Source organism: Eupeodes corollae, chromosome 1 (genome assembly GCF_945859685.1).
Source record: "Eupeodes corollae chromosome 1, idEupCoro1.1, whole genome shotgun sequence".
NCBI lineage: Eukaryota > Metazoa > Arthropoda > Insecta > Diptera > Syrphidae > Eupeodes > Eupeodes corollae.
Window position 1 is genome coordinate 310,117,658 of NC_079147.1, and position 14,874 is coordinate 310,132,531.

Here is a 14,874-nt window from a genome sequence, read left to right on the forward strand (position 1 = left end):
CAAACACATATTAAAATACTCTAATAGATAGTTTTCAGATTGAGTGCTTAATTTACTTATTATTACTGATTTTTAAGGATTTAGGATATTACTTATCCAATTCATAAAGTTAAAGTTTTTAAGTTAAAAGACAACATTAACAGCCAAACTAATACTTTAAGTGTAAGTAATTTGGACAGACTTACATGAATTATAAATTTCTGACATTTAAAATTAATAGGCCTGATCCCCAAATGTAGTTTTACTTCCTTAGATTTTATTCAACAACTGATATCCTAATAAAAGGAAATCATAAAAAAAAATGTGGAATTGCTGTAGTTAATTTCTAAATATTTAGAAGATTGCTAAATATAAGGAAATGTGAGTGTCATAACCTAAAATTTCTCTAGTTAAAAATTCTTGATAGTATAAACTGTTTATTTTAATGATACGGCTTAGAAGTACATTTTTGTTCTGATAACGAATCAGTTTTCCATCAAGGCTAATGCATCAAATACATTGTAAAAGTAAACAGGTATTTTAAATTTGAGCACACAGCTGAAATAGGATTTCAGATTATAAAATCAGCACCAAAAATAATTTCTTAAACATATTTTTTCAAAGCCAGAAAAGTATAAGGTTCAGATCTTTTAAAACCTTATATAAAGTCAAATAAAGACTTATGACTAAGAAGAATTTAAGTTAGATACTTAAAGGCTGTAAACTAAATAAAAAGAAGAAGAACGTTTGTGCTTTGTTAAATAATCGTAAAATTTGTTTTTAAGATCTATATTTTGTGTTTCCTTAGCCGTGAAAACATCGTCAAGACCCTGTTTTAAAGATAAAAAGTTTCCTTACTCACACACCTCATAAGCAGAGCATCCGAAGTCAAACAGGTGTTTCGGTTTTCAGCGTAGAATTTTGAGGTTAATTTTGTTGAAAGCTTTCGAAAAATCTAACGTAGTATCATGCCAGTATATGTAGTTCTAAAGCCAGTAAGTTAAAACTTGAAATTCACATGACTTTAATTAGGTTATATATCATACTTCACATTATTTATCTACTTATGATTTTTTAATGTATTCTTGTGTATGATTTTTTTCAGATTCGAATAAATCGGCTAGTCCCAAGTTTTCCTAAATAAAAATAAAAAACAGTTCTTTAAAAATACACTTCTTGGTAATAAAGTATCTTGAGGTAAAGAATTTTAAGATAGAGTTTTATAAGATACAGTGTTTTGTTCACAAAATATTTTGTAATACAGGATTACATATACAATGAATAGAAGGTTTTATTGTTATTATTTATTAACTAATTGGCATTAAATATTGCTTGAAATCTTCAGTCCATCAGATATACTAGAGCTGGTGTCGTTTCAGGTGATATTCGATCCCAAGGTTTGATCAACGACCCACAAGTTTTGAGTTTTTGGCCGTGTTCTTATAATCATTGTCTTTTTGAAAGCCAAATGAATTCCTAAGACCAAGATTTTGAAAACATTCATTTAAATTATTACGCAAAATGTCAATGTACATGTTGGCCGTCATAAAACCTTTAATAAAAGTTAATATGGCCAATCCATTTGCCGAGCCAAAACAGTTTGACAGTAGACACACCGCACCCAAAAATATAATATTTCAAATCATCAGGAAAAATAACTGAATCCCAAAACTCTATTGGTTTATTTAAATGCTTTTTGGCAAATTCCAAGCTTTATTTGCTATTCACCTTCGAAACTATTGGAGTTTTTCTATTTACTTATTTTAGGTGTTTTCGGAATTTTTCAGAATTGTGTGTTTTTCCATTTTAGAAAAAAAATTAAGGTCGGCCTGTTCTTCTCTTGTTTCGTGTTGAACAGAATCTGATGGTATCATTAAAATACGTAGTAACAGGACCACTTTTACTTTAAACTTTCCAATTAAAATCGTTGATTCAAGAATATTTCCGGTGATCTTTTTGACGACCAAACGTGTATAGTTGCATAGTTCAGATAGGTTCAAATTAGGCAGGAGAATAATAGGTGAAACAATCTGTAGTTGAAGATTATGTGGTGGCATTACAAACCTGTTGAATTTAAATATTCAATTTGAAAATGTATCGATTGATTCAAAAAGAATCAGATTTGTCTGGTAACAACTGTTGTATCATGAAGTTAAATTTTGGGCTGCCAAAATAGCCCGATGATAAGCCAGTTATGATTCAACTTATTACTCTGAATATCCGGAAAAATACTCAAATTATCAATTATTGTTTTCCTGAAGAATTCTCTGGCAGTTTAATGCGTTGCATATTTAGTTGCAGTTCTATATTACGGTTCCAAATATTTAGTAATTCTAAATCGACAAATTAAAAAAAAATATTAACTGTATGACGTTTACTACAAAATAAATGTAACCTAAAATCTAGCTTCAGCAACATGTGGTGGTTGTGCTATTAAATTTTCGCTTATATACGAAACGTTTAAAAGTTTGAAATTGAATACTTCCTCAATCCAGTTAAAAGATCGTTTGGAGCTAAGAGATAATTATGACTGTGAAATAATAGACAAATAATTTGCAATTAAATAATATTGCGATCATAAATTTAGATGTGAGCTATCTTATCTTTAAAGTTGGATCAAACTGCACACGATATACAAATTTGATTAAAATCGACTAAGTAGTTTTGAAGTCAATCGCCGACAAACTTAGCGATACACATTTATATATGTATATTAAGATTATTATACAAAAAAAACCTTCAACATTGCATAAATTTTGGAAAAAAAATGCAATTGCCAATACATTTTTGATTCACTGTAGCTGTACAGATATCCAGAGTATCATATAAAATTTTGAGGTTTTAAATAGTTCAGTTACGAATTTTGAAATTTATTTCTTTTACTGCACAGACTCCCCAGCATAACCATCACACTGCATACATTATATAAAAGTAAATGAAACCAAAAAATGATATTACTTACAAAAAAATCATCCCCCTTTTTATTCAATTTGCTTTTAAAATTCATATAAATATTATACTTAATTTACCTAAAAACTCTATAATATAATCCCACCTTACTCCTGGAGTTATAGCAATCATAATCATTATAGCATGCATAATTTCTAATCTTTTTTTTTAACTTTTACTTTTTTTAATTAATTCGCTTACCTTAGGCACAATTTTTGTTTTCGTTTTTCTAATTTGATTATACTTTAGTTTAAGGGAGAGAATGAGTTAAACAAAAAAAAATGTTTCAAAAATTAAAAATATTTAAATTTTATATTCTTTTCTACCTTATAAAATCATAAAAGTACACAAAAGGGTTATATACCTTACTTACGACGACGACGTCTCACATACCTCGTCGTCGTCCCTAAGACGGTTGTGATGCAGCATCGTGGTATTTTACAAAATGTTCAACTCTTTCTCTAATGATATGCTATGCGGTTGACATTATTGTTCCTGGGGAATTAATATTTTTTTTGTTCCTTCCTTTTTTCTTTTTATTGAGTTTTCCAAAGCAATGAAGGAGTTAAACAAAAACAAAAAAACAAAATTACCACAGCAGGATGGCAGTAATAAACATTTGTCTAATTAAAAGAAAAGGCTTTTTATGCTGATAATATCAATGGAAAATGAAAATATTTTGGTTAAATTGTTTAAGCAGCAAACTTTTATTTCTAAACAAAGAAAAAAAAATTTAAGTACAAATCAATAGCCCCATACGACTTACAAGCAACATAATAGTCAATGTTTATTATTTCATTTTTGTTTGTTTCTAATAAATTATACTTTGTTCTCGATTAAAATTATTCTAAACCGACGTTTTCTCTGTGAACTTTAAAAATCGACCCCCAGTAGTTTGGAAAACATATTTTCACACTTTTTTTTAACTTCTTTCTAAGGTAGGTATACTTTTAAGTCTTAAAAAATGCACATTGCTGCGGTGATATATCTTCCCTTAAACTGTTTAACGTTTATCAATTACATATGTATTCAATATGAACCTCTACCCAAAATTGTATTCAATTATTCCAAACAAAAACGAAGAGTTGACAAAAAAGGAAGAATCGAGTGTATGGCAATTAATCCCATAATAATGCTATCAATTCCAAAAAATCTAAACCGACACAATGTGATCAGGAATATTAATTCCCAAAAATAAAAAAAAATAGAACAGAACAGAAAGAAACACAAAAGATCTCACAAAAAGAGCAGGCTGTGACAGATTTAGTAGACGACCCTCATCATAGAATCATCGTCCGTCATATCACCAGAATTATACCGCTAAATAATTGGCAGATCGTTGTAATTGCTTGCACACTCATATGATTTCAGTTAGAAGGTAAATAGGGTAATTTGTCTCCCTTATTAGTGCATCTAACAAAAGAAGAGTATTTTTTTTTCAACCCCGCTGTCATTCATTATTCACACAGGAGTTTATTTTTTCCAACTAAATAATGTGAGGCTCTGTAAGGGTGAGTTATGGATTTGTAAAAAATAGAGCTTGAGGCCCTATATTCGGTTTAAGTATGTGTTTCCACAAAAATAATTGTTCGCTAAGTAGATTCCCGAAAATTCTAAGGATTCTTCTACTGAATACTGCTTATGGAAACTCGCCAGTAAAATCTCAAGATGGTAAATGGATCAGAACAAAAACAAAATTGAGTGGCGCAACAGTCCGTTGTGAACCAGGGCCTAGTGACTTACATTTCTCTCAACCATTCCTGTGTGCGAGTACTGTTGTCAGGAATGGAAGGGACCTACAATTTTAGGCCGAATCCGAACGGCTTATTTTGAGAAAGCACTTTTTCATGACAAGATTTACTCTTGAAGGATTTGTCAATTCCTCCCAAGACGCAACAGGCACGGATTGAACCCAAGACCCCGTGCATGACAGTCCAACGCACTAACCATCATGCCACGGGTACTAAATGGATCAGAAACCCAAGACAAAAAGCTGATCTCCTTTTTGAACATGTCAAGAATATTTTTAAATCATTCCCATCAAATTGAAATCCCTTACTAGAAACGACGAATGTGAAATTTATTTTGTCACGATTAAAAAGCTTAGAAACATAAGTTATTTTTGAAAAATCAACAAGGTACGCTATAAAAACTGGTCAGGTTTTGAAAGAATTATAATCAAGAGCATTTAAAAAACTAGAATTTACTAAATCGCAAGACAAATCCCGAAGTCATTTTTATACCTAAGCCACAAACAAAAGTAACACTTTACAATATCATATCACGCTCCCAATGATGAAAAGAAAAGTAACCCGAACCAACAATATGGATTCAGAATAAATATTCCACGATAGACCAAGTTAATCGAATAACGGATGTTGGTGGAAGAAGTACTTAAAGAAAAACAAGTGCGCTCGGCTATATTCTTAACTGTTGCTCAAGCCTTTGTTAAGTTTTGGCACTTGTGACTGAGGTAAAACTTAATTCCTTCCTACTCAGTACTATAGGATACTGAATTCATATTACGAACTCACTCTTTAGATAATGGTTCCAACAAAATTGATCAGAACTGAAAAAGAACTGATGCCGGTATACCACAAGGAAGTACACTGAAACCAACAGTTGTACAATTTATATACAATAGACATTATTTTTAAGGTCATATCGTTTAATTGCAACTATATAATTTGTGACAGTCATCATAGTTTTGTCCAAAATAACCTCTTTTATTTCAGTTCTATTTCTATTCGTTTGAAAAACGGAAACAAGTTGACTCTTCACAAACTTCAGTAAGGTCTTTGATAAATTGTGCCATAAAACATTAACTTCTAAACTTAAATCCCAAGGCTTTAACGATAAATTTTGTTATATACCTATGATTATCTATCTATCGCTGAATGCACTCTCTCTAGTCTAGTTTGTAATATCTATGTACAAAATATCAATTAACGATTAAGAAGAAACGAATTAAAAGTGTATGCCTAGCAAAGAAGAAGGATGTGTTTCACATTAAATTTGTTAGTTGGGTTTCGTTGTACTTATATAACAGATCAAACATCGTTGTTTTTAGCAATCAGCGGTCATCATATTTTTATACCAACTCTGGGGTACCACAAGGTAGCCACTTGGGACCTTTACTGTTTATTTTGTACGTTAACGACTCACCTTCTACTTTAAACACTCATCTGTTTTAATTAACGCTGATGATATTAAAATTTTCAAATGTATTTACTCACTTGACGACTGTTTACCCCTACAAGATGATCTATGTATATCACTTGTAAGACCAATATTGAAATATGGCTGCATAATATGGGCTCCCTTTTATTCAGTCCATATAAACAGAATAGAAGAAGTACAAAGAAGATTCATGCGATACTGCCTCTGTTTCTTCCCATGGTCCAAAAGGCTCGAACTTTCACCGTACAATAATAGGCTCACGCTCATAAATCTTCCATCGCTTTCTAAACACAGAGAGTACATTCAGCTGTGCTTTATTATAATATGAATCAATGGGTCAGTCCTATTACCGTAAATGTTTGGAACAATTAAACATTATTTATAGCCGTACAAGTATTAGAAGACAAGTTTCTTTACGTCCTATATCAAGCAGATCGAACTATGGTACCAGTTTCCTCAACCAATTTATATCAGTTTACAAGAAGTATTACTTTTTGGTATATTCTGTAAGCGATGATTTTAAAAGTAAAACATTTAAAGTAGATTTTGTCAATACTTCAGTTTAGCTTTTTTTTTTGCAAATTGCTTAAAGCATTGTTAATCTATAAAAAAGAATAAATGTAGTCTTAAGTTCTAACGTTAGTTTGTTTAACGAATTCAATAAATAAATTCCATTAGACATAAACCCTATCATGGCCACTTTTTCTGTAATATTGGTGCCCGATAAATCCGTTTCGAAAGCTACACAAAAATTGCGAAATGTTGTCCATAAAGTTAATGACTGCACTCTAAAATGGCGAATTGAATAAAACAAAACAAGAGTTTGTGGTAAAAAGTGGCATATCTCAGATTGTTAAATACCCAATTTAGTGTTTTTAAAAATTGTAAAAGATACAAACATAATATTTTGGAAGTTTTAATAGGGAATATTCTGCAAAATTGGACTCACGTATTGCCCAAAGTTTTCATGGTGCGTCAATTTTCAAATGGTCATATAGTTGTTGTCTATAGGTTGACAGTTGGAATTGCTAAACTTTGTTCAAGTCGCTTCGTCAATAACTAAAATTCTTGTGTATAGAGCGAAGAAAATCCTCCAGCCATTAACAAATACAATTACAGCCGCTAAAATTGACCGTTTATTTTTTAGGGCGAAATTGTATTTAAAAACTAAATATCATTAAATTATATTCAAGATTATACCATACAAAAATGAATCCCAACGAGATATTTCATTGTTGCATTATTCTTCAAAATTCTAAAGTTCTCAAAAACAACCGACATTACATTTGCTCTTAAAGCAGAAACTTTTGAGTCGACTGAAGAGGTTTTTACTTATTTGCTTTCTGACCAAAAGCCACCGTTCTTTATTATATCCTTGTTGATTTAATCTTTATAAATACAAAATCTATCCCTGACAATATTACTCACACACAGGAATGGTAAAGTGTCACTAGGCCCTAGTTCTCAACGGACTGTGCCACCTTATTTTTTTATTAATTTAATTTATAGATACAAAATTTACCATCCCTAAAATAGCTCAGACCGAAAAAACTTATGCTTTAGCACAGCAACTATACGCGACCATGTTGTGCCACTCTTTCTATCTATATATTAATTGTAATTTGTATACAAATTCGGTGTGATATCCTTAACTGAATTATTATTTAACAATAAAAATTCAGTCACAAAAGGAGCAAATTGCTTATGAGAGTGCGACTGTGAGTGCGAGAAGTCAACTTGATTACCGAGGGTTATATCTCACATTTAATAGGATATGAGATGTGATTCCTGAAAGGATCTATGAGTATAAGTAGTTTACTGCTGCTGCAGATGTTGATTGATCACATAATAGTTTTGAAAAAAAAAAACAAGAAAATGCACAAAATCGGAAAGGAAGGATGTCCTGTCCATTTCAGTTGGGTGTCTCTACCTGCCATCCAACATGGACGTAGCTCTATGCATGGAAATGGAGTGTCTTTTGTAAGTCGATTTTCCAATTGACTTCGTTTCCATGTCGGTTGATGGCTATAAGATATCCTTACTTAAGCTATATTATATTTTCAAAAACGGATCGTTTACTGTTGCCAAAAAGAAAACAAACGAATAAGGATTTGCGAGCAAATACGACTCATGTATAGAACGTGTTCAACGTGTCATTTATTTGATGCGTGTTGTATAGTGCGATGCGAATTATAATCAAACAAAGAAAATAAGATAAGGGCACTAAACGTGATTTTCTGAATGAAAACTTATTATTTTTGTCAGAAAATTTAATCCTTACAATTATTAATTATAGGGATGGAATTGATCATCACTTCTCGAACCAACAAACATTCATTAAAACGAATGAATTGAAGCGGAAAATCAGTTTATGATTATTGGATTTTAGAGATTATATTTCGCAAAGGGCAATAAGACGATAACGATCCTGGCCAGGTGGATAAATTGTAATTTAAGACAACCTTTACATACAAAATTACTGTTATTTTATTGGGGATTTTACTTATAAAAAGTATACTAAAAAGTGCATCATTTTAATATTTCTAAGTTGACGCAATTTTAACAGAGCAGTTTTCAGAATAATTAAATAATACAAAAACGCAAATTGAAGAAATAGTGCCCTAAAATATGTTGGGTTTATGGGTGCTTTGTTTTGGTAGTTCAACATGAGGCCCTGCTGAAAATTGGACTTATTTCACTTTTGTAAAGTGTAGTAAAACACAAGCTAGTCTTATTTCCTTTGGCTTACTTCACGGCGCAACAAAAAATTACTTCGAACAAGGACTAATTTTAAAATAGCAAAATTAACAATTTTTAAAATGATGTGATACAAAAATAATACAAAATATAGATTTTTAGAAATGTGTTTGAGAATTGTGCACCTGAACCAAAAAAAAAAATGATAGTTTTTTAACAAAAACCTGACAGAGAAACGGATTGCATTCTTTAAAATTCAAAGTCATATCTATAGCGAACGCACGCAAAAAATCTTATTGATGAGCATTGATTTTAAACGTCTACATATTGTGATGAGTTGAAATTATTGAGTTTTGTAAAGCATTACACATTCGTGTAGTGCGGCTAAAGAACGAATCCCTTTACCTACGAAACTGGGCTCACGGGTAAACTGTTGAGCATTCTTAGAAGTACGGCTATCACGGTTAAATTGTTTATGGAGAGGAATGCAACTGGCTATTTCTGTTTAAAAATGCTTGTGAAAATATCGATAAAATAACGATTTGAATGAGAACTTGTGGCGGTGTTCAAGAGTAGCAAATGTCCCAGTAAGAAAACGATCGCCTGCAAAGCTGGCCAGCCATGTTAAAACATTTTAAGAGCTCTGCTTTCAATTCTATCTAATATATTCAAGTACGTTATAAATATGAAAATTATACTCGATTTTCGGACGAAGCTTTGTAAGTTGAAGCCAGATCATATGGGGCAAAACATTTTTTGCATCGTCAAAGAACTAAACTTAACATTTTTGGCAATGTTAAATATGTGATCACTTTACAAGAGATGGTTTCTTCGGCACATACATAGGACTGAAAGCTTTCCAGTTTTCTCAGTGCAAGTAACAGTAGACAGCATTGAATTTTGGAAGTATTAAATTTTACACGGTTTTTAAATTAAATAAGCTGAACAATAAAACGCAAACAATTTTAATGTTTCTGACTGAATTCCATATTTAATATTGTGTAGCAGAATTTTCTCGCAACGCGTTTTATTTGAAATGAGATGTCAATAAATAAAATCTTTAATACTGGAATGAAATGAAATGAGATGTCAATAAATAAAATCTTCAATACTGGAATGAAAAACATTTAAATATTATTCACAAAAATCTCTTCACTCATCTTAAGAAACTGTATTTTATTATTAAAGTTATTGGAAATAATGAGTATCTACTATGTGATGTAATATAAGTATTGTTATTTTTAAAAATAGTTAACTTTCAAAATAAGTAGTTATCTGACTAAAAATGGTAAAAACAAATATAATATAAGAACGGTTACACCCTTTAAAATAAAAGGTAAAGGAAATCTGGTTTTCCAATACTTTATGTTAAAAATTATATCATCAGTAATAAATTAAAAAGAAAATATTACACAAAAGTTTTTCAGAAAATTTGAAAAATATACAAGTAATTTAATAACAAAAATTAGTTGGATATGTACAATAATTAGAAGTTTATTTTGATTTTTTGAAAGATATTATATCAACTAAACTCAAGGAATGAAATTGCGTTCGATTTTTGCACTTTTAATTTTATTGACATTATTTTTTTTTAAATTTAATTCCGGATTATTACTTTACTTGGATATTAAGGCAAGGCCACATCCAAAGGAATAGAAAGGAAGTAAGCATATTTCCACGGTACGGTATGCACCAATTGAACTATCAATATAGCAGTATATGTGTATTAAAATAGCCCAAAAAGTCTCCGTACAGATGAAATGTTTTGAAATGTTTCTTTAAATATCGAATTTAAGGTATCAAAACTTTTTGTAAAGTATCAAGAATGAAAGAAATTACATTAACAAATAATTTCTTAACAAAATATATATCATTTAATTTAAAAAACTTAAAACAACAAAAATCCACAACACAAAAAGATAAAATAAGGAACAAATAAGTCTCCGTACCATCATATTTGATTACTTTTCGTTGAGAAATAACTTAACAAAAATTACTTCCCTAAAGGAAAAAAGTAGCTTTGTTAAGTAGGGCCTCCTTGTTCTTGATAAGTTCCTTTAATCTGTTTCTCATCGAATAGACAAGCTTGGCGGTCGTATCTGGAGAAATTTTGTTCCATTCGTCAAGTAGGATCGTTTTGAAGTTATTCTTTTTCTAGGTGATCCCGCACGTGCTCCAAAGGATTGAAATCTAGAGAGGTGTCTTACTTGCATACTAAAATTGGACAGCAACCATTCCTTTAGCCCCCTTGGCCGTGTGTTTAGGATCATTGTCCTGTTTAAAATTAAAGTTTCTGCCAAGACAAAATTTTTGAGCACTTGATAGTAGGTTTTCCTTAAGAATATTCAAGTGCCCAAATTTATCCATTGTATTTTCTACGAAAAGGAGGTTTCCAATGCCGGAAGATGCCATACACCCCCACACCATTACATTGCCGCCGCCTTGCTTAACAGTAGATATCACATTTTTTGGGTTCAGTGTAGTGTAATGCTTTCTCCACACCATACGGCGTCCATCTGAACAAAAGATATTGAATTTACTTTCGTCAGTAAATATAACCTGGTCCCAAAACGTATTTTCTTTCAATAGGTTTAAATTGCCTACTAGCTTTTGTATTAGCCTTTTTAATAAATGGCTTCTTCGCGGCACACTCTAGCATTTAAACCATTTCTGATTAAAAAGTTTCAATTGTTTGGGGTGGACATCAATTCCATCATAAGTTTTTAACTTTCCTGCTTAAACTGGGGCACTTTGCTTGGGATCCTCTTCTATACTCCTCAACAATCTTCTCCCCTTACGAGGATCAATCATTTTTGGACGGCCTGATCTTGGTGGCTGTAGTACCCGTGGCATGATGGTTAGTGCGTTGGACTGTCATGCAAGGGGTCTTGGGTTCAATCCCTGCCTGTGCCACCTTAATTTAATTCGCGGGTACTGCCTCTTGCGAGGAATTGACAAATCCTTCAAGAGTAATTCTTGTCATGAAAAAGTGCTTTCTCAAACTAGCCGTTCGGATTCGGCCTTAAATTGTAGGTCCCTTCCATTCCTGACAACAGTACTCGCACACAGGAATGGTTGAGAGTTGTAAGTCACTAGGCCCTGGTTCACAACGGACTGTTGCGCCACCCCATTTGATTTGATTTGATCTTGGTGGCTTTACGATAGTTTTCATTTTTTTACATTTTTTTATAATTGTCCAATACTTATTGGATTGAAGACCGTGGTCTTTTGAGTATTTTAGAAATTTCACTAAAAGATGTTTCCTCATTTCTCAAGTCAAGTATTATTTGTTTGGTGGCCAAGGGCATTTGTTTATTTTAGTTGCCAATTATAACATGATAATAAGATCTGTATACGGACATTTTGTTGTTGTTGGTTTGCATTATAAGATTCATACCGATATCCTTTGTTCATATAAATTCTTTTAATGTTGTTTAAAAGTGAGAGGAGAACATGTGATATCATCAGATAGCTTTTTTATTATAGACAATTAATATTTGTTCTGCAATTATAAAACAAAAATTATCTCCTGTACGCAGACTTTTTGGTCTATGTGTAAGAACCAAATAACATCTGGGCAAGTCAGCCAAATCAATTTTTCCGTCCGTGTAATGTATAGTTAATGCGTAGAACAGTGATGCCGGAACTATCTCCTAAAAACAGGGGTGCCAGCACGTAACTTGATACAATCGAGGATTGTCGATCGTCGATGAACTCGAAACAAATTATTTTTGACAGCACGTAATTTGAGACGAGTTCCATTGTGACTTTTACTTAAAAAAGTCATTGTGAACTATAAAATGAAATGTCAAATGAGTTTTCTTTGAAATTATTCCATTCTAGTTTCAATTATAAGTTTTTTCGAAATGTTTTTCTTTGATTCGGAGACTGAAAGTGAAGGCGAAGAAGTGTCCTATGCCAAAATAAAAAGAAGATATTTGAGAGATAACAGCAACCCATTCGAATTGAGTGAAAATAAGTAAATATTCAAAAAGAAAAGAAAGATTATGTATAACATTTGTAAAACAATTTTTTTTAGCTTTGTACAGCAGTTTAGAGTCAACAAGGAATGTTTTAAAATGATACTCAGCTCGTTAGATCTTCCACAAGACAGAAGAAGAACATCAGTTCCACCAGTTCTACAGCTGTGTGCAACATTAAATCTCCTAGCTAGTGGGAGTTACCAAACCAATGTTGGAACAAATGTGTTGCTAAGTATGGCACAGACAACAGTTTTCAAGTTCTTTCGCCGAACGTTGAGTCTCCTGGAAAATAAGTTTTGTCCGCAATGGATTAAATTTGATTGCTCTAAATTTAGAGACAGCAAGGAGTACTACTATAGGAAATTTAAACTAAAAATAGTGGGCTGCGTTGATGGTACTCATATTCCTATTTTAAGACCAAAAGAAAACGAGCACATCTATTTCAACCGTAAAGGGTTCCATAGTTTGAATGCAATGGTGGTAATATTATGAATTCTATTTTACATACTAAAATGTACATATCAATTTGTCTAGATTTGCAATCATCTAAACGAAATAATAGCAATCAACAGTTCACATGGTGGTGCTCCACATGACTCGGCTGTTTGGAATTGCAGCAATGAGGTAGAGTTTCTAAAACAACAATTTCATGCAGGTGAAGTAAGCATTCGACTTCTGGGTTAGTTACTTTGTTTTAATTACATGTGTGCATATAATTATCAAGTAACTATTGTATCGTTCAAGGTGATAGCGGATACCCTTTACAGCCGTGGCTATTAACACCATACCGAAATGCAACAGAGGGAAGTGCAGAAATACGGTTCAACAATATCCATTCCGCAGCTAGGAGCCAAATCGAAAGAACTATAGGAATTTTAAAAGGACGTTGGAGGTGCCTATCAAATGAACGAAAACTTAGATTTGACCCCGAAACTGTCACACAAATTATTAATGTTTGCTGTGCTTTGCATAATGCTTGCATTCATTTTAGGCTACCATTCATACCAAATGCTATAAGTATTACTTCAAATACAAATAACACACAAGCTGATGTAATTTCAAATTCAAACCTTAATGACAATTTATCAAGAATTGCCCAAAATATAAGAAATAATATTAAAAATTCATTATAAAAAAATATAAATGAACAATACTTAAAATTTGTTTTTAATTCTATTTATTTTGTTTATTTCAGTCTTTTACCTTAGAGCTATTAAATCAAAAGATAGACATAGCTACATATGAACTTTAAACATAAAAAAAAAACTTAAAAAAGGAACATTTCATTTCTTAAACTTAGATAAAAAAAAAATACTTCATTTGGTATACAAACTAACAATAAAATACAAAAATACTTTAGGGCTAATATTAAACACAAAGGATTTAGGAATCTTTTCTTTTCATTTTGGTTATGCTTGCACACAAAATTTGTTGACAGCTTTTAGATGATTTTTAAGTTTTGAACATTGCATACATACTCTTAGGCCAGGCGTGCGCATGCAACTAAGCCGTTTGGTTTGACCACAATGGGCTTACATGGGAGTCCTAAAAACGAAACCAAACTGTTTAGTTGCATGTGCGCGTCTGGGCTTAAATAAAAAACTTTTAAAACTTTCGTGTTTCCACCTCTTGAAGTCTTATACGATTTTCCTCTATCTTGGTGGTCAACATTGCTTCCTGTAGCCGCAATTTTTGATGTTGGTTCTTTTCATACATCTCAAACTTTCTTTTTTTTAGTTTATATTGTTTTTCTTCTAAATCAAGTCTTCTTTTTTCGACTTTTAAAGTGCTGCAAAGCGTTTCATGAATTTTGTCCAATTTCGTATTGATTGTGACTGTTGCAGTCACATATTGTTTCATTAAATTTTCTTTTTCATTTTCTTTTTCTTTTTTATGACGATAAGTTCTCTTTTTAGTTGAGTTGTCTTAAATAAATTTGTTATTAGAATTTAATCAATAATAAGAGTTCATACAACTAGGTACATACCTACATCTTCCACAAATAATTCTTCTTCATCAATATTATTTTCGTTTGCATAGTCTAACACTATATCTTCCCAAATGTCCGGGCTTTTAGTTTTTATGT

The 14,874-nt window shown here is 31.6% G+C and overlaps 1 protein-coding gene across 1 annotated transcript; it reads left to right on the forward strand.

Annotated features, from left to right (window-relative positions):
- The first annotated feature begins 13,169 nt into the window (after positions 1–13,169).
- LOC129940740 (putative nuclease HARBI1) lies at positions 13,170–13,941 on the forward strand. The gene is made up of 3 exons (XM_056049183.1): positions 13,170–13,268; positions 13,323–13,467; positions 13,533–13,941. The coding sequence occupies exons 1-3, from the start codon at positions 13,263–13,265 to the stop codon at positions 13,919–13,921; spliced, it is 540 nt and encodes a 179-aa protein (XP_055905158.1). The 5' UTR covers positions 13,170–13,262; the 3' UTR covers positions 13,922–13,941.
- Positions 13,942–14,874: the final 933 nt, after the last annotated feature.